The following is a 21,040-nucleotide window of genomic DNA, read 5'->3' on the forward strand; positions in this document are numbered from 1 at the left end:
AGTTTAACTTGACCAAGAAACACAGTCGGGGTATATCCCCTCTGGGCAGAGAGAGGGAAGAGAGAGAGGGGGAAGAGAGAGAGGGGGAAGAGAGAGAGGGGGAAGAGAGAGGGAGGGAAGAGAGAGAGGGAAGAGAGAGAGAGAGGGAAGAGAGAGGGAGGGAAGAGAGAGAGAGAGGGAAGAGAGAGAGAGGGAAGAGAGAGAGGGGGGAGAGAGAGAGAAGAGAGAGGGGGATAGAGAGAGGGGAGGGAGAGAGGTAAATCTGTGAACAGTTCAGAAGTATGTTGCAGAAAGAAGATGGGAGGGATGTTTGCAATGCTCCACAAAGACGGCAATAAAATGATCATCAGAAAGCCTGGGTATAATCTGCTGTGAATAGAGAGTTCTATTACAATGTGCCTCCATGTGATAAACGGCAGGCTGTCAGAAGCTAGCAAGCAAGCTTAAAAGAGCCCTTAAAAGGAAGCAGGAACTCTGGTAACTGGTACAAAGCGGAGAGCCTGAGTTATCATACTCTCAAATGCTGTGGCTGTGACACGGGAGCCAGATAGGAGATATACTTTTGATTTATTTCAGGAGCAAGGTTTTTTTCCATATTAGCCAACAACAATCTGACTCTTCTTCGCTCAGTTCAGACAGAATCAGCGGGAAACAAAGTCAACAGGGAAAATGCTTTCTGCTGATTTTATCATTCAAGTATTTATTTTTTTCTCTTTTTTTGGTAACATCCCAACATTTTGAGAATTGCCTGGAGGGGTGCGCGTCCCAGGTGGTGTCATACTGCCTCTCCCTGTCCCTCTGTCCCCCCTCAATCCCACAAAGGGAATATGTGCATGAGATTGTTCCTCAGCTCACCCCTTCCCTCCCTCCAAACCCCCAGTATTACCGTGCTCCATGCATGTGTCTCTGCTAGCCTACAATTATCTTAAGGTGTGAGTTGGAAAGGGTAGACTCCAGATTTCCCCATGGATTCCAGCATCACAGCTACGGCATGTTGAGACCCATATCACACAAAGGGAATTCCATCTCTCCAGATTGAGGGCACAGGCAGCAGCACATCTTTATGGGACTGTACGTATGCCTGTTTCCCTCCCCGACTGCATGTCTGCAACCTCATGTAACAATGGAAGTGAGAGAAACCAGGGAAAAAAATATTCTAATTTTCCTACCAAGATATCAGAAAAACGAGACCTTTCTAAACCCTTGATATGTTTGGTGTTAGCATGTAGTTATTTCCATTATCTTGATGGGTATTTAGTCAATTCCTCAAGCTAGTCCTATGGCATCAGGACAGTGAGAATCTTGAACCCCAAACCGTTTACTATTCCCAGACCATCACGATCATACCATTCTCAGTATACAGCATAGTACGCACTCTCCCTCTCTCCCCAGTCACTTATTTTCTCTCAACTACAGTAAATGACAAAATGGTGGCCGGCAGTCAACATGGTAAGTCCCTGACAGTACATCTATCTGCATTGCGGTTTGGCAGGCAGGCCAGAGCCCAGTGTGTCTCTTCACTGGTTAATCCCTCACTAAACTGGGAAGAGGAGGGGGGGGGGGGGGGTTCTACTGATGTGAACCATGTCACATCACATCAGGGGGGGGGGGGTCTACTGTAGTGTCCTGATGCTAATGGACACAGCACCAGCATTCTGGGTTTCCACTGCTGCTTTGTGTCTGTGTTTGTTTGTATCCTATCGGTTCTTGGCGGTGTTGGGTAAGGATTGTGAGAGTAGCCTGGGAGCCCCAGAAGGGGCTTGTGTTGTTGGGAGACTAAGCAGCGTGTTGTGACATGCCAGCAGCCCCAAATGGCTGTAGAAGCAAATGACAGTGAGTGCATGGTGCACAGTGTCCAGCCCCTCCCCTGTACATCTCTAATGAACACTTGGCAATTAGGCAGGGTCTAATTGGTGAAGGACTAATGGAAGAAGGCCCTGAAGCTGATTAATGCTGGGTGCTACTGAGGCTTCAGAGACCCTCTGTTCTCTTCTCCCCAGCTTCAATCCCCCCATCAGAACTATTCAATGAAACAGTCATCGTTCCTCCTCGGGTACTGTGCATTCACTGGAACTGTGCTTTGTACATTAACCCATTTCTTCCCAAATACACCCATTTCCTAGCCCTAAATGCTCTATTTATTACTCATAAACCCTAGTTCCTCTGCCAATACACCTCATCCCTGTTACTTGCCTTTCTCAGCCCTGTTACACATTTTCTATCACGTTTCAGGAGAAGACTCAGGTGCAGGCAGTGTCGAAGTAACAAACGTTTATTACTAGAACAGGGGGCAGACAAAATGACAGGTCAAGGGGCAGGCAGAGGTCAGTAATCCAGATCAGAGTCCATAAAGTACAGAACGGCAGGCAGTCATGGGGTCAGGGCAGGCAGAGGTCAGTAATCCAGATCAGAGTCCATAAAGTACAGAACGGCAGGCAGTCATGGGGTCAGGGCAGGCAGAGGTCAGTAATCCAGATCAGAGTCCATAAAGTACAGAACGGCAGGCAGTCATGGGGTCAGGGCAGGCAGAGGTCAGTAATCCAGATCAGAGTCCATAAAGTACAGAACGGCAGGCAGTCATGGGGTCAGTGCAGGCAGAGGTCAGTAATCCAGATCAGAGTCCATAAAGTACAGAACGGCAGGCAGTCATGGGGTCAGTGCAGGCAGAGGTCAGTAATCCAGATCAGAGTCCATAAAGTACAGAACGGCGGGCAGTCATGGGGTCAGGGCAGGCAGAGGTCAGTAATCCAGATCAGAGTCCATAAAGTACAGAACGGCAGGCAGTCATGGGGTCAGGGCAGGCAGAGGTCAGTAATCCAGATCAGAGTCCATAAAGTACAGAACGGCAGGCAGTCATGGGGTCAGGGCAGGCAGAGGTCAATAATCCAGATCAGAGTCCATAAAGTACAGAACGGCAGGCAGTCATGGGGTCAGGGCAGGCAGAGGTCAATAATCCAGAGTGGTGTGACAAGGTACAGAACGGCAGGCAGTCTGCCGGGTCTACACCTGTGACTGAGTCCCAATACTAATATAAACCAGATCTACACCGGAATATGTCAGCCCAAATACCCATACGAACCAGGTTTACAACTGTGACTGAGTCCCAATACTAATATAAACCAGATCTACACCGGAATATGTCAGCCCAAATACCCATACGAACCAGGTTTATGCCTGTGACTGAGTCTCAATACTAATATAAACCAGATCTACACCGGAATATGTCAGCCCAAATACCCATACGAACCAGGTTTATGCCTGTGACTGAGTCTCAATACTAATATAAACCAGATCTACACCGGAATATGTCAGCCCAAATACCCATACGAACCAGGTTTACACCTGTGACTGAGTCCCAATACTAATATAAACCAGATCTACACCGGAATATGTCAGCCCAAATACCCATACGAACCAGGTTTACACCTGTGACTATGTCCCAATAATCTGATCAATCTGATCAATCTGATTGTGCAAGAGACACTTAACAACTTTATTGACAGAAAATATGTGTGAAGTTATTATACTTATTCCGTTGATGGGTCTGTACATGGCCAATTAAGCTAACAAAATATGAAGTTGTACAATCCAAATCATTGATTTAAACATATGTAAAGACTAATGGATAATGGTCAAATGATCTTTAAGATCATTTTGATCAAATATATCCATAACCCAACTCAACTTCAATCTACTGAAAAAATATATAATCTGCTATGATTAAATATATACGGTGCATTTGGAAAGTATTCAGACTCCTTGACTTTTGACACATTTTGTTACTTTATTCTAAAATGGATGATTTCCCCCCCCCCCCCTCATCAATCTACACACAATACCCCATAATGACAAGGCGAAAACAGGTTTAAAGAAATTGTTGCAAAAAAAAAAGAAATACCTTATTTACATAAGTATTCAGACCCTTTGCTATGAGACTTGATTTTTAGCTCAGGTGCATCCTGTTTCCATTGATCATCCTTGAGATGTTTCTACAATTTGATTAGAGTCCACCTGTGGTAAATCCATTTGATTGGACATGATTTGGAATGGCACACCTGTTTATACACAGTAAGGTCCCACAGTTGATTGTCACGACTTCTGCCGAAGTTGGTCCCTCTCCTTGTTTGGGCGGTGTTCGGCGGTCGACGTCACCGACCTTCTAGCCATCGCTGATCCATTTTTCATTTTCCATTGGTTTTGTCTTGTCTTCCTACACATCTGGTTCCAATCCCATCAATTACATGTCTTGTATTTAACCCTCTGTTTCCCCTCATGTCCTTGTCTGTGATTGTTTGTTGTATGTTTTGTGCTAGTCATGTTCTTTAGCTTTAGTTTTTTAGCATTTATTAAACTGCTCCTTTTATACCAAGTTCCCTCTCCTGCGCCTGACTTCCCCGCTACCAGCACGCACCCATTACATTGATAGTGCGTGTCAGAGCAAAAACCAAGTCATGAGGTCGAAGGAATTGTCTGTAGAGCTCCGAGACAGGATTGTGTTGAGGCACAGATCTGGGGAAGGGTACCAAAACATTTCTGCAGCATTGAAGGTCCCCAAGAACACAGTGTCCTCCATCATTCTTAAATGGAAGAAGTTTGGAACCACCAAGACTCTTCCTAGAGCTGGCAGACATTTCAAAAAAAAAATTATGGGGTATTGTGTGTGGATTGATAAGCAAAAATATACAACTTAGTCAATTTTAGAATCAGGCTGTAACGTAACAAAAAGTGGAAAAGTCAAGGGGTTTGAATACTTTCCAAATGCACTGTATAAAAGGTAGAATCATTGTATTTTCCCATTGGTCACAAATATGACCTCTAAGATATTGTATAAATACCACAAGCATCATGGACTCAATGTATTAATTGTTAGTTTTTTTCTCTCACTATTGTGACTGAAGGGATTAAATGGGTTAAAGAAGGGAGCGAGGGAGGGGGAGGGAGGGAAAGAGCAACTTGGGAATTGTAGTTTTGGTAATACAAAAAAGACTGTAAAATCACCAGGAATTAAGCTCAAATTAGTTTAATTTAGAAAACCCGTTCCCATGTATTCCCACGAATAAAAAAAGAGACGTGATCGTGTGTCAATGTAATCAAGGTAGGAAAGGATTGTTCTTTTCAAATACAATCTCTTTTTGGGCTTTGTTGGGCTCAATTTGCAATGTTCAAATGATTCTAATGATGTTCCGGCTTACCGACCATCCACTCTGAAAACAATCTGGTGGCTGGATCTAGTTTCCTACCCCTAGTGTAGGAGAAAGGAATAGGTTCGAGAGCTCATACAATTGAACCTTTATTTTGACAGGGCGTCATGCTGAGACCAAGGTCTCTTTCTCAGGTGAGACCTGCAAACACATCAAAAAACAACAATACACATCAAAATACAATATACTTAAGCAAGAAAGCACGAGGGGGTGTGGTATATGGCCAATATACCACAGCTAAGGGCTGTTCTTATGCACAACGCAAAGCAGAGTGCCTGGATACACCCTGTAACCGTATTTTATTGGCCACATACCACAAACCCCCGAGGTGCCTTATTGTTATTATAAACTGGTTACCAATGTAATTAGAGCAGTAAAAAGAAATGTTTTGTCATACGGTCTGATATACCAAGGCTTTCAGACAATCAGCATTCTGGGCTTGAACCACCCAGTTTATAAAAATCATTAATAGACATCAAAAAACATTAATATAGAGTACATTATACACATCAATAATACACTTCAATAATACACATCAATAATACACATCAATAATACACATCAATAATACACATCAATAATACACATCAATAATACACATCAATAATACACATCAATAATACACATCAATACACTAAAAGCAAAACAAAATCCTATAAAACAAACACAATCTTCAGTAAAATGGTCCTCAGTCAGCCTTTTGAATTACCCTCGAGGCACCAATTCATCCATCTTTAGAGAGCCTTGGAGATCATTCCACAAGGCAGGTGCAGAGAAAATAAAATCAGGTTTTACCTAACTCAGTGTAGATGGAAGGGATCTCCCTGAGGCCGGGTCTGATGTCTCGTACGTCTATAAATTAACCATGAAGTAAGGTACGGTGGAAATGTATGCAGGGGGGGGCTTACTTTCTGATACAGAATGCAGTGATGTGTACTGAACCTATCATCTGTAATAACAAGTAGTGCGCTATGATAAACTGCGTCCAATGTCTTCAATACAGTGGCAGCTGCATTCATGTAGACAATATCCCCATAGTCTATAACCGGTATGCATGTCGACTGGATCATTTGTTTTCTGCTATTTAATGAAAGACAATCAAGCCACGGACAAACAGTAGCCTGCACTCATAGAATAAAGGTTTCCAAATGGGTTTTTAAGCTGTCCCCATAGGAGAACCCTTTTCCCAGGCCTGGACCTGGTTGGTGGTTCTACCTGGAACCGAAAAGGGTTCTTCAAAGGGATCTCCTATGGGATCAGCCAAAGAATCCTTTTAGGTTCTAGATAGCACCTTTTTTTTTTGAGTATAGCTGTGGACAAGTTGAGCGACTTTTTGTGTCTTGCCGTAAGAGCTATTGTCATTAGCCTGGACCTGGTTGGTGGTGTTAATCTGAAGGAGGTTCAAGTCCCCTCTCTTCCTCTCCTCAGAGAAACTTCTTAAGGCTCTTAATTTGGTCCCGAGGTACCCCTTCAAAATGCTAGCTGCTTGATCATATATTTTCACATCTTGTAAAAAAACACAATTTGGAAACAAATATAATATATATATATAATATTGAATAGTGCATTGGGGAAATGTATTTATTTATTGTACTTTTATGATAACCAAGACCAACAGTCTTGTCCCATCGCTGCAACTCCCGTACGGACTCGGGAGAGGCGAAGGTCCTGAGCCACGCGTCCTCCGAAACACGACCCCCAAGCCGCACTGCTCACTTAACCCAAATGATGCTGGGTCAATTGTGTGCCGCCTTATGGGTCTCCCAGTCGTGGTCGGCTGCGACACAGCCCGGGATCGAACCCGGACCTGTAATGATGCCTCTAGCACTGCGATGCAGTACCTTAGACCGCTGCGCCACTCGGGATGCTGCATTGGGGAAATCTGAATATTCTTTAACACTTGTAATTCTTTGTCATAGCTATATAAATGGTTAGAATTTCCAAACGCCACCCCCCCCCCCCCCCCCTGGTTATGAAAATAGCCAATTACAAGAGTGAAGCTACCATATCACAGGCATGCTGAGAATATGAGTTACACCACTGTAGAGGACACAGATAACATACCTCTGTAGAGTCCAGAAACACTCAAATGTCTAGGAGTCACCCCGCCAGCATCACTTATCCTCCTTCACAGGCTGTCTCACAGTCACTGGCTGCTGGATTAACTTCTGCTTCTGCTGCCATTGACTGCTCTGCTCTCACAGCCCTGAATTCAATTACATCTGGACTACCTCCACAAGACAATGGCACGAAAGTCCTGAATTGAAATGTCATTGCGCACATAGAGCTCTCCTTTAACAACAGAACATTCAGATCACATCAGAAGTGTAGCCAGTGTTATATGCTCCTTTATTTTCTGTTGCCTTGTCGAGAGCTCTGAATGGGGGTGTCAGGGTGCCGATGTTCAAGGCTTCAATGAACACTGTGTCTACCTTACTCATATAGGAGGCAAGGATGGAGAGAGGGAGTCAGAGTCGAGGGGGAGACAGAAAGGTTTAGAAATTACAATCAAGTGGCTGACATCTCTTTTGGGAAATCAATTATGCATGTTTTATTTGGTAAAGATTTTCATCCAGGAGGAGAGAGTGAGTAGAGAGGTACAGGAGGCTTCTGGGGAGAGATATCAACAGTCATACTCTTTTTTTTTTAAAGGCAGTCCCCATGGGAGAACCCTTTTTGGTTCTAGATAGCACCTAAGAGTGCAGAGAGACAGAGAGAGAGTGATAGGAGGAAGAAAGTGAAACAGCGAGAGCACAGTATGACCATATGGAGAGAGAGAGAGAGAGAGAGAGAGAGAGAGAGAGAGAGAGAGAGAGAGAGAGAGAGAGAGAGAGGAGAGAGAGAGAGAGAGAGAGAGAGAGAGAGAGAGAGAGAGAGAGAGAGAGAGAGAGAGAGAGAGAGAGAGAGAGAGAGAGAGAGAGAGAGAGAGAGAGAGAGAGAGAGAGAGAGAGAGAGAGAGAGAGAGAGAGAGAGAGAAATGAAAGAGTGAGGGAGGGATTGTGCAGTAAAACAGCATCAAGGGCTCTAAATCCCTTTCTCTCATGGGAACCGAGTGTTGGATTGAATTGACTGACACATACGGACAGCAGAGGTTTACGGTTAGAAAGTGGATGCCCTGGAGAACTGATTAGCTTCTCAGTACTGACAATGATTGGATTTGTCTAAGTAGCAGAAGAAGAGGAGCAAGGTTTCTTTTGTTAGTGAACTGATGGCTATGAGGATATAACATAATTTCCTGTCACGCTGGGCGTTATCAGCCACATCACTTCCTCAAGAGAGATCCATCCCCTAGTGGCGAGTGCCCTAGTCCACTATGTCTCCTCCCCTGGGCTCCAGAGAGAGAGAGACGGTGGCAATGCGGTCGCCACGCTCTTAGCAAAAAGGCTTACAAAGGGGTTCTTTGGCTGTCCCCATAGGAGAACCCTTGCCAAAACTGTTCTACCTGGAACCAAAAATGGTTCTTCAAAAGGTTCTCCAATGGCGACAGCTGAAGAACGCTTTTAGGTTCTAGATAACACCTTTTTCTCTAAGAATGTATGTGCTAGTGATTCACAACACAAACAGGGAATTATCTTCAAAGACACTGTTTTTTTCACTTGGCTAATGCCCTTTCATGCTGAGGGGAATCAAATTGTGTTGCATTACAAAGCCAATGACAAATGGATGAATTCCGCAGTGACAGTGTTTTATGGGAATACAGGAGGTTAGAAGACAACTAGAAAACCTAAATCCTTGTCGTCATTGAAACGGAGCAAATGTCTGTGATAAATCTGATGCTTCCCAGTTCCCACAGAGAGATGTCAACAGGGCATAAACAGACAGACAGACAGACAGGTTACAGAGAAAGACAGATAGGTACAGAGAAAGACAGACAGACAGATTACAAAGAAAGACAGACAGGTACAGAGAAAGACAGACAGAGACTACAAAGAAAGACAGACAGACAGGTTATAGAGAAAGACATACAGACAGGTTATAGAGAAAGACAGACAGACAGATTACAAAGAAAGACAGACAGGTACAGAGAAAGACAGATTACAAAGAAAGACAGACAGACAGGTTACAGAGAAAGACAGACAGACAGGTTATAGAGAAAGACAAACAGACAGGTTATAGAGAAAGACATACAGACAGGTTACAGAGAAAGACATACAGCCAGGTTATAGAGAAAGATAGACAGACAGACAGACAGGTTACAGAGAAAGACAGACAGACAGACAGACAGACGGACATGTTATAGAGAAAGACAGACAGACAGAGAGACAGACAGAGAAAGACAGACAGACAGGTTACAGAGAAAGACAGACAGACAGGTTACAGAGAAAGACAGACAGACAGGTTTCAGAGAAATACAGACAGGTTACAGAGATAGACAGACAGACAGACAGACAGACAGACAGACAGACAGACAGACAGACAGACAGACAGACAGACAGACAGACAGAGAAAGACAGACAGACAGGTTACAGAGAAAGAAAGACAGACAGACAGACAGACAGACAGACAGACAGACAGACAGACAGACAGACAGACAGACAGACAGACAGACAGACAGACAGACAGACAGACAGACAGACAGACAGGTTTCAGAGAAAGACAGACAGGTTACAGAGATAGACAGACAGACAGAGAAAAACAGACAGGCAGGTTACAGAGAAAGACAGACAGGCAGGTTACAGAGAAAGACAGACAGGTTACAGAGAAAGACAGACAGACAGGTTACAGAGAAAGAAAGACAGACAAGTTACAGAGAAAGACAGACAGGCAGGTTACAGAGAAAGACAGACAGGTTACAGAGAAAGACAGACAGGTTTTAATCTTCAGGAGTACCACAGGAGTGCTTTCTCATTGTGTTGGACAGGATTGGACAGGAGGACTTTCTCATTGTGTTGGACAGGAGGACTTTCTCATTGTGTTGGACAGGATTGGACAAGAGGACTTTCTCATTGTGTTGGACAGGATTGGACAGGAGGACTTTCTCATTGTGTTGGACAGGATTGCACAGGAGGACTTTCTCATTGTGTTGGACAGGATTGGACAGGAGTACTTTCTCATTGTGTTGGACAGGATTGGACAGGAGGACTTTCTCATTGTGTTGGACAGGATTGGACAGGAGGACTTTCTCATTGTGTTGGACAGGATTGGACAGGAGGACTTTCTCATTGTGTTGGACAGGATTGGACAGGAGGACTTTCTCATTGTGTTGGACAGGATTGGACAGGAGGACTTTCTCATTGTGTTGGACAGGATTGGACAGGAGGACTTTCTCATTGTGTTGGACAGGATTGGACAGGAGGACTTTCTCATTGTGTTGGACAGGATTGGACAGGAGGACTTTCTCATTGTGTTGGACAGGATTGGACAGGAGGACTTTCTCATTGTGTTGGACAGGATTGGACAGGAAGACTTTCTCATTGTGTTGGACAGGATTGGACAGGAGGACTTTCTCATTGTGTTGGACAGGAGGACTAGTTCTCTGAAGAAGAGGAAGATTGTGACATTCTGGTTCATCATCAGATCAGGAAATGTTCAAATTTATACCAAGAGATTTCATTTGAATAGACTTCCTGATAAGAGATAGATTCCATGCTTAGCTCATGGCAGGGCTTAAAATTCATCTCTCAGATGCCCTGGGAATGAATATCTTCATGTTTTTTCTGCATCTCTTTCTTCTTTTGAAGTCCTATCATTTAGTTTTCCAGATCTGCGTTTTTTTCATTCATTTTTCCCGGCACAGCATTATGAATGCTGCCATTTTATTTATGAATGATGCATTATAAGAGTATAACCAGGATTAAAGGAATATGATCCCCAGTTCTGACCATGTTGTTTTAAGGTCTTTTATCAGGTGCATTTAGTGTCTATATCTGAGTGTGGTTTGCTCTCAAACTCCACCTTTCACTTTCAGCTACATCATCCTATTTCAGACGCTCGACCCTTGAACTCCTGTGTCTGTTGTAGCGTTGTGTGTGTGGGTGCGCACATCTGTGTGTGTACATGAGTATTTGTTTAGGTGTACATAGTGTGTGTGTGTGTGTGTGTGTGTGTGTGTGTGTGTGTGTGTGTGTGTGTGTGTGTGTGTGTGTGTGTGTGTGTGTGTGTGTGTGTGTGTGTGTGTGTGTGTGTGTGTGCATCCGTATATGTGCCTGTGTGTGTGTGTGTGTGTGAGTGTGTGTGTGTGTGTGCATCCGTATATGTGTGTATGTGTGTGTGTGTGTGTGTGTGTGTGTGCCTTTGAACGTGATCACGGGATGCAACACGTTAAAAAGCAACCGCGGCTCCTGCTCCTCCGCCTGCTACCATTTTGGAGGTGAGTGGTCACGGTCGACCGCTCGGCATCGTCCGCATGTACAGGCTCACACTCGGGCTCCAGACTGTCCTTCATTCTGTAGAGGAGAGGAGGGCGAGGAGATGGAGGAGGAGAAATGTGATTCGGAAGGCAGGGAGCCTCTGGCTAGATCCAGACGGATAGAGACTTGTCTACATCTGAGGATGAGGTGAAAGACAGAAGTGAAAACTGAGCGGAGGTCAGAATTATAGACCTTCCTTATAAAGACATCAGTCAGAAAGGAGAGTGTTGAAAAGGAGAGCAGAGATGGGATTGAAAAGGCAGATATAGAGAGAGAGACGCAGAGAGAGAGACACAGACAGACAGACAGACAGACAGACAGACAGACAGACAGACAGACAGACAGACAGACAGACAGGCAGGCAGGCAGGCAGGCAGGCAGGCAGGCAGGCAGGCAGGCAGACAGTTGTTGCTCTTCCATGAAGCGAGAGCGAGCATTACTTCATTAGCTGGCTCCCTCCCCTTTTCTGCCTTGACGTGTGTATGTGTTTTTGTGTGTGTGTGCGTCAGCAGTGACAGCAGTGAGCCTGTTGTGCACTGTGCGCTCACGTTGAGTGACCCGCTCCCTCCGACTGGCCAGGCCCTGGTTGCCTCCTTAATGGCACCCTATTCCCTATTTAGTGCACTATCTTTGACCAGGACCAGGGCACTATAGGGAATAGGGTGCCATTTTGTAAGCAGCACTAATGTTTCTCTTCAGGCACTGCTGCGGGCACCTCATCACAGGGGTCTGATTCTCAGGGAGCCAGTCACTACCCACTGTCATTAGTGATGTCTCCCTGGAGGTAACAGGTTTCTCTCTCCTGGAGAGGGGGAGGGAGGGTGAGAGGTGGGATGGAGGGAGATAGATAGAGGGAGTGTGTGGTTGAGGTCAGTGGCTGGAGGTAACAGGTTTCTCTCTCCTGGAGAGGGGGAGGGGGGGTGAGAGGTGGGATGGAGGGAGATAGATAGAGGGAGTGTGTGGTTGAGGTCAGTGGCTGGAGGTAACAGGTTTCTCTCCGGGAGACAGTTGGAAGGAGAGAGGGAGGGTGTGGTTATTATGAGGCTGTGGCCACCGAGTGCCGTATGTTAGTGTGTATTATTTCTGCACAGCCTCTCCTCTCTGATTTGTAATTAATTCCGACACGGGGCTGACGCAGGGCTATCTATGTTTTAGGAGAACATCTCAGAGGATGAAATGGCTGTCCACTCTGACTGTACATTCAGCTTGGGGAAAGAGACACGTAAGGTTACCCCCCCCCCCCCCCCCCCATCTGTTGTAACAGTATTATGCCTGTATGAAGCGTATCAGGGTTGATCAAAGTGTAACCTAGGCTTAACAGTAGAATATAGTGACTTTCCATTCAGACAGGGTTTAGTGTAGTGAAGGTCTGTGATGCTCCTCTACCTGCTGCTGTTTCTTATTTCTGTGTGCTTTGATCTCTCTCCTGGTGCAAGTGAATTGGCCCAGAGAGATCTCATCCTCCTCACACACACGTCCTCACTGTAAAACCAGCCCCCTCTCCTCCTCTTTTTGGGGGGTTGAAACATGCGATAGTAGATATTAGCTCAGGTGCCACAGGGATTTTGTTGTTACCAATTGTAACACCTTACATAGATACATAGGCACACACAGGGAGGGAAAAACACACGCATGTGTGTACAACACACACACACCATCAGCCAGCATCTTGTATTGACGTTTTTGTAATTCATGTCATTGCTCTGTTGTTCCATTGTTTGAACTGCTCTCTCTCTCTCTCCGGTTCTCTCTTCCTCTGTTTGCAGACAGTGGTTCTGGAGGCGTGCTCTGAATGCTCTCTCTCTCTCCGCTTCTCTCTTCCTCTGTTTGCAGACAGTGGTTCTGGAGGCGTGCTCTGAATGTTGTCTCTCTCTCCGGTTCTCTCTTCCTCTGTTTGCAGACCGTGGTTTTGGAGGTGTGCTCTGAATGTTGTCTCTCTCTCCGGTTCTCTCTTCCTCTGTTTGCAGACAGTGGTTTTGGAGGCGTGCTCTGAATGTTGTCTCTCTCTCCGGTTCTCTCTTCCTCTGTTTGCAGACCGTGGTTTTGGAGGCGTGCTCTGAATCTCTCTCTCCGGTTCTCTCTTCCTCTGTTTGCAGACAGTGGTTCTGGAGGCGTGCTCTGAATGCTCTCTCTCTCTCCGGTTCTCTCTTCCTCTGTTTGCAGACAGTGGTTTTGGAGGTGTGCTCTGAATGTTGTCTCTCTCTCCGGTTCTCTCTTCCTCTGTTTGCAGACCGTGGTTTTGGAGGTGTGCTCTGAATGTTGTCTCTCTCTCCGGTTCTCTCTTCCTCTGTTTGCAGACAGTGGTTCTGGAGGCGTGCTCTGAATGCTCTCTCTCTCTCCGGTTCTCTCTTCCTCTGTTTGCAGACAGTGGTTTTGGAGGCGTGCTCTGAATGTTGTCTCTCTCTCTCCGGTTCTCTCTTCCTCTGTTTGCAGACAGTGGTTCTGGAGGCGTGCTCTGAATGCTCTCTCTCTCTCCGGTTCTCTCTTCCTCTGTTTGCAGACAGTGGTTCTGGAGGCGTGCTCTGAATGCTCTCTCTCTCTCCGGTTCTCTCTTCCTCTGTTTGCAGACAGTGGTTCTGGAGGCGTGCTCTGAATGCTCTCTCTCTCTCCGGTTCTCTCTTCCTCTGTTTGCAGACAGTGGTTTTGGAGGCGTGCTCTGAATGTTGTCTCTCTCTCTCCGGTTCTCTCTTCCTCTGTTTGCAGACAGTGGTTCTGGAGGCGTGCTCTGAATGTTGTCTCTCTCTCCGGTTCTCTCTTCCTCTGTTTGCAGACCGTGGTTCTGGAGGCGTGCTCTGAATACTGTCTCATCCCAGCTCCCTCAGTGGATTCTTTCATTCAAACTGTTGTGAATCTTATATTAAGAAACTTTCTCTTTCTTTCTCTCTTTCTTTTCCTTCCACCCGCCACCTTTTCTTCCCCCCTCTGCTCTGTTCATCCACCTCAGAAGTCGATGCACTGAGAAAGGAAACCGTAACGAAGCCAGTGTCTGTAACTAAATGGAGCTCTCCCAATGTCTTTCTGTGTGTGGTCTGAATGACACTCACCTTATCTGTGTCCCCGTAGTAACTCTGCTAATTACCCAACTGTGATTACTCCCACTACCCCGCCCGCGCCACATCTCGTGCCACACATAGACCTGCGTCGCCTCTATACCCGGGCATAGGGGTATCAACCCGATTAACAAGGTCTCAACTGTCTCTGCTGAGTTGGCTCATGACCCTGTGGTGTTTGGTGGTCCACATGTGATTGTTCTGTGTGTGTGCGTACGTGCGTGCGTAGGAGGTTCCTGTGTGATTTCCCCTTCAACCTTCTCCCTTTTCTCATCAATGATTCTGCTTGCAATCAGATACAGTACAGTACTTAGGGAAATGTGTTCCCATCAGTGCCTCTCCCCATCGTTCTCTCTCTCTCTCTCTCCTCTCTCTCTCTCCTCTCTCTCTCTCTCTCTGCTCTCCTCTCTCTCTCTCTCTCTCTCTCTCTCTCTCTCTCTCTCTGTCTCTCTCTCTGTCTCTCTCTCTCTCCTCTTCTCTCATCTCTCTCTGTCTCTCTGTCCTCTCTCTCTGTCTCTCTGTCTCGTCTGTCTCTCTCTCTCTCTCTGTCTCTCTCTCTGTCTCTCTGTCTCTCTCTCTCTCTCTCTCTCTGTCTCTCTCTCTCTCTGTCTCTCTCTCTCTGTCTCTCTCTCCTCTCTGTCTCTGTCCTCTCTCTGTCTCTCTGTCTCTCTCTCTCTCTCTCTCTCTCTCTCTATCCACTTATTCCTCCTCTGTGCTGCCAGCCAGTGCATATTCAGAATGGAATATACCGTAGTATAAACATCTGCTATTTTCTGCTTTTCTTTTGTGTGGGGCAAAATGTACAAGCAGTCTTGTGTGCTGTGTGTATATCTGATGTGTTGTGTGGAGGGCTTGACCTCTAAGCCTTTAGTAACCTGTAGGGTATGACTCAGTCACAGTGCTGTGGGGGCGGTGACCTTGGACTGACCTTATTGTGTTTCATCTCTTTCTCTCTCCCTGGCCCTGCAGTACAAACAGGTGGAGCAGTAACATGTCCTTCCACAAGCTGCCAGCTGATATGAGGCAGAGGATCCATGACTACTACGAGCATCGCTACCAAGGCAAGATGTTTGACGAGGAGAGCATCCTGGGAGACTCAACGAGCCACTCAGAGAGGTGGGAGAGGGCTGGGGGCTGTGTGTGGGTGTTAAAATAGAATACGTACTAATCGCAAAGGGAAATTGTTGTGTGGGTCGTGATTTTGAAGTGCCATAACTGATGATAACCATCTTTCAACGTTGGGATGAATTATTCTCTGAGCACTTTTCTGTCTCTCTGAGGGGCTGTAAACCTAAAGCATCCATCTTCCTCTGTGTGTGCGTGTGTGAATGTGTGTTTCCTGTTTGCAGGAAATCGTTAACTTTAACTGTCGAAAGCTGGTGGCTTCCATGCCACTGTTTGCCAACGCGGACCCCAACTTTGTGACCTCCATGCTGACCAAGCTGCGCTTCGAGGTGTTCCAGCCCGGAGACTACATCATCAGAGAGGGCACCATTGGCAAGAAGATGTACTTCATCCAGCACGGAGTGGTCAGCGTTCTCACCAAGGGCAACAAGGAAACCAAGCTCTCAGATGGATCCTACTTCGGGGGTAAGATAAAGAGTGTACCAGGGCAGAAGAAAGGTCACACACAACACATTGTGCTGCCAGAGCGAAAACCTCTTCAGCTTTAATATTCATAATGGTGGCCTAGAAAAAGACAACAGCACAAATTAGCTTCTTAAGAGGTCAGCCTAGGTCTGCTTTCAGACACACTGGCACCAACTGCATGAGTGTATATGTAATTTCTGCCTCTCACGAGCTGGCCCTGATAACAGGGTTGTCTAAAGCATTACTCATTATTCTGCCTGTCATTCTGCAGGGTATGGTGCCTGCTGTTTGATAATGTTTTATGTGAGGCTGTTTACTATTCCAATGATCAATGTGAGCTGTATTTTAATTTCATAACAATGCTAAATGACAAAGAAGAACATATTGACAATACAGGGGTTTGGAGCCGAAATTAGAAGTTTCTTTCTGAACAGAACCACAATTTTTTTGTTCAGTTCCACTGTTCCGACCAGAACAGTTCAGAACTGGTTGGAACTCCAGAAAAGTACTTTTTAAAAATGATTTATTATACTGGGCATCTTGTTATGACAGGCATTATCTGAATTCGGTCCACAGAATTATACCTGGGAGGAGCGGCTTTAATGGAGCAACTTTTCATGTCCTTTGAGCTAGCTGGCTAACAAGCCTGTGTGTGCAGAATGGCACTAGAATTAAAAACACGTCTTACATTTTTGTAGTTAATAAATCCTATNTCTCTCTTCCTCTGTTGCAGACAGTGGTTTTGGAGGCGTGCTCTGAATGTTGTCTCTCTCTTCCGTTCTCTCTTCCTCTGTTTGCAGACAGTGGTTCTGGAGGCGTGCTCTGAATGCTCTCTCTCTCTCCGGTTCTCTCTTCCTCTGTTTGCAGACAGTGGTTCTGGAGGCGTGCTCTGAATGCTCTCTCTCTCCGGTTCTCTCTTCCTCTGTTTGCAGACAGTGGTTCTGGAGGCGTGCTCTGAATGCTCTCTCTCTCTCCGGTTCTCTCTTCCTCTGTTTGCAGACAGTGGTTTTGGAGGGTGCTCTGAATGTTGTCTCTCTCTCCGGTTCTCTCTTCCTCTGTTTGCAGACAGTGGTTCTGGAGGCGTGCTCTGAATGTTTCTCTCTCTCCGTTCTCTCTTCCTCTGTTTGCAGACCGTGGTTCTGGAAGGCGTGCTCTGAATACTGTCTCATCCCAGCTCCCTCAGTGGATTCTTTCATTCAAACTGTTGTGAATTATATTAAGAAACTTTCTCTTTCTTTCTCTCTTTCTTTTCCTTCCCACCCGCCACCTTTTCTTCCCCCTTGCTTCTGTTCATCCACCTCAGAAGTCGATGCACTGAGAAAGGAAACCGTAACGAAGCCAGTGTCTGTAACTAAATGGAGCTCTCCCAATGTCTTTCTGTGTGGTCTGAATGACACTCACCTTATCTGTGTCCCGTAGTAACTCTGCTAATTACCCAACTGTGATTACTCCCACTACCCCGCCCGCGCCACATCTCGTGCCACACTAGACCTGCGTCGCCTCTATACCGGGCATAGGGGGTATCACCGATTAAACAAGGTCTCAACTGTCTCTGCTGAGTGGCTCATGACCCTGTGGTGTTGGTGGTCCACATGTGATTGTTCTGTGTGTGTGCGTACGTGCGTGCGTAGGAGGTTCCTGTGTGATTTCCCCCTTCAACCTTCTCCCTTTTCTCATCAATGGATTCTGCTTGCAATCAGATACAGTACAGTACTTAGGGAAATGTGTTCCCAATCAGTGCCTCTCCCCATCGTTCTCTCTCTCTCTCTCTCCCTCTCTCTCTCTCTCTCTCTCTCTCTCTCTCTCTCTCCTCTCTCTCTCTCTCTCTCTCTTTCTCTTCTCTATCTCTTCTCGTCTCTTCTCTGTCTCTCTCTCTCCTCTCTGTCTCTCTCTCTCTCTCTGTCTCTCTGTTCTCTCTCTCTTCTGTCTCTCTGTCTCTCTCTCTCTCTCTCTGTCTCTCTCTGTCTCCTCTCTCTTCTCTCTCTCTCTGTCTCTCTCTCTCTGTCTCTCTCTCTCTGTTCTCTCTCTCTCTCTGTCTCTGTCTCTCTCTGTCTCTCTGCTGTCTCTCTCTCTCTCTCTCTTCTCTCTATCCACTTATTCCTCCTCTGTGCTGCCAGCCAGTGCATATTCAGAATGGAAATATACCGTAGTATAAACATCTGCTATTTTCTGCTTTTCTTTTGTGTGGGGCAAAATGTACAAGCAGTCTTGTGTGCTGTTGTATATCTGATGTGTTGTGTGGAGGGCTTGACCTCTAAGCCTTTAGTAACGTAGGGTATGACTCAGTCACAGTGCTGTGGGGGCGGTGACCTTGGACTGACCTTATTGTGTTTCATCTCTTTCTCTCTCCCTGGCCTGCAGTACAAACAGGTGGAGCAGTACATGTCCTTCCACAAGCTGCCAGCTGATATGAGGCAGAGGATCCATGACTACTACGAGCATCGCTACCAAGGCAAGATGTTTGACGAGGAGAGCATCCTGGGAGAACTCAACGAGCCACTCAGAGAGGTGGGAGAGGGCTGGGGGCTGTGTGTGGGTGTTAAAATAGAATACGTACTAATCGCAAAGGGAAATTGTTGTGTGGGGTCGTGATTTTGAAGTGCATAACTGATGATAACCATCCTTTCAACGGTTGGATGAATTATTCTCTGAGCACTTTATGTCTCTCTGAGGGGCTGTCAACTAAAGCATCCACTTCCTCTGGTGTGCGTGTGTGAATGTGTGTTCCTGTTTGCAGGAAATCGTTAACTTTAACTTGTCGAAAGCTGGTGGCTTCCATGCCACTGTTTGGCCAACGCGGACCCCAACTTTGTGACCTCCATGCTTGACCAAGCTGCGCTTCGAGTGTGTCCAGCCCGGAGACTACATCATCAGAGAGGGCACCATTGGCAAGAAGATGTACTTCATCCAGCACGGAGTGGTCAGCGTTCTCACCAAGGGCAACAAGGAAACCAAGCTCTCAGATGGATCCTACTTCGGGGGTAAAGATAAAGAGTGTACCAGGGCAGAAGAAAGGTCACACACACACACCATTGTGCTGCAGAGCGAAAACCTCTTCAGCTTTAATATTCATAATGGTGGCTAGAAAAAGACAACAGCACAAATTAGCTTCTTAAGAAGGTCAGCCTAGGTCTGCTTTCAGACACACTGCACAACTGCATGAGTGTATATGTAATTTCTGCTCTCACGAGCTGGCCCTGATAACAGGGTTGTCTAAAGCATTACTCATTATTCTGCCTGTCATTCTGCAGGGTATGGTGCCTGCTGTTTGATATGTTTTATGTGAGGCTGTTTACTATTCCAATGATCAATGTGAGCTGTATTTTAATTTCATAAACATGCTAAATGACAAAGAAGAACATATTTGACATATACAGGGGTTTGGAGCCGAAATTAGAAGTTTCTTTCTGAACAGAACCACAATTTTTTGTTCAGTTCCACTGTTCCGACCAGAACAGTTCAGAACTGGTTGGGAACTCCAGAAAAGTACTTTTTAAAAATGATTTATTATACTGGGCATCTTGTTATGACAGGCATTATCTGAATTCGGTCCACAGAATTATACCTGGGAGGAGCGGCTTTAATGGAGCAACTTTTCATGTCCTTTGAGCTAGCTGGCTAACAAGCCTGTGTGTGCAGAATGGCACTAGAATTAAAAACACGTCTTACATTTTTGTAGTTAATAAATCCTATGCGATAACTAGGCCTATAGTATCCTTAACTACTAGCATTGAAAAAGTCAGTGGTGTAAAGTACTGAGGTAAACATAATTTAGGTACTACTTAAGTCGTTTTTTGTTGGTATCTGTTCTTTACTCTTAATTTTTGACTACTTTTACTTTTATTTCACTACATTCCGAAAGAAAATGATGTATTTTTACTCCATACAGTTTCCCTGACACCCAAAAGTACTTACATTACATTTGAATGCTTAGCAGGACAGGAAAATGGTCCAATTCACCAACTTATAAAAGAGATCATCCTGGACATCATTTACTTGAGTCTATTAAAGTATCTTTACCTCTTACTCAGTATGACAAATCGGGGCACTTTTTCCACCACTGGAAAAAGTGAATCCATTCTTCAATAGCTAAAGAATGGGCGGCAGGTAGCATAGCGGTTAAGAGCGTTGAGTAACTAACCAGTAACTAAAAATGTTGCTGGTCAGATTCCCCGAGCCAACTAGGTGAAACATCTGTCAAAGTGCCCTTGAACAAGGCACTTAACCCTAATTGCTCCTGAATGACTAAACTGAATGACTAAACTGTCAACTGTAAAACTGTGATAAATATCTCTCCCTAATATTCTGAATCCCTCTTGTAACATCAGTACAGTACTATGGTTCTGAGGGGGAGGGGCGGTAGCACACATACTGGCAAAGATTTTCAGCTTGCAGGCAGACACTCAAATACGTTTCTGAGTGACAGAGTGAGGGATTTGCATAGGAACTTTGTAGATGTTTTTTCATAGAAATGCCTGGATGACAAAATACCACTATTAACCAGTTCCAACCCCTGATATACAGTGTACGGTTTATGATAAAATACCACTATTAACCAGTTCCAACCCCTGATATACAGTGTACGGTTTCTGATAAAATACCACTATTAACCAGTTCCAACCCCTGATATATAGTGTACGGTTTATGATAAAAATACACTATTAACCAGTTCCAACCCCTGATATACAGTTTACGGTTTATGATAAAATACCACTATTAACCAGTTCCAACCCCTGATATACAGTGTACGGTTTATGATAAAATACCACTATTAACCAGTTCCAACCCCTGATATACAGTGTACGGTTTATGATAAAATACTTGTCAAAAGGTAATGCTTTCAGTTTTT

At 45.4% G+C, this 21,040-nt stretch overlaps 1 protein-coding gene across 1 annotated transcript in view; it reads left to right on the forward strand.

Moving 5' to 3' along the window:
* Positions 1-21,040, forward strand: part of LOC116374867 (potassium/sodium hyperpolarization-activated cyclic nucleotide-gated channel 4) — an 81,702-nt gene that overhangs the window by 45,867 nt on the left and 14,795 nt on the right. The window contains 4 exon segments of the mRNA XM_031830827.1: positions 15,571-15,588; positions 15,590-15,692; positions 15,695-15,717; positions 15,951-16,191. Coding sequence (XP_031686687.1) covers positions 15,571-15,588; positions 15,590-15,692; positions 15,695-15,717; positions 15,951-16,191 — 385 coding nt within the window.

The sequence above is a fragment of the Oncorhynchus kisutch genome, linkage group LG8 (assembly GCF_002021735.2).
Source record: "Oncorhynchus kisutch isolate 150728-3 linkage group LG8, Okis_V2, whole genome shotgun sequence".
Taxonomy (NCBI): Eukaryota; Metazoa; Chordata; class Actinopteri; order Salmoniformes; family Salmonidae; genus Oncorhynchus; species Oncorhynchus kisutch.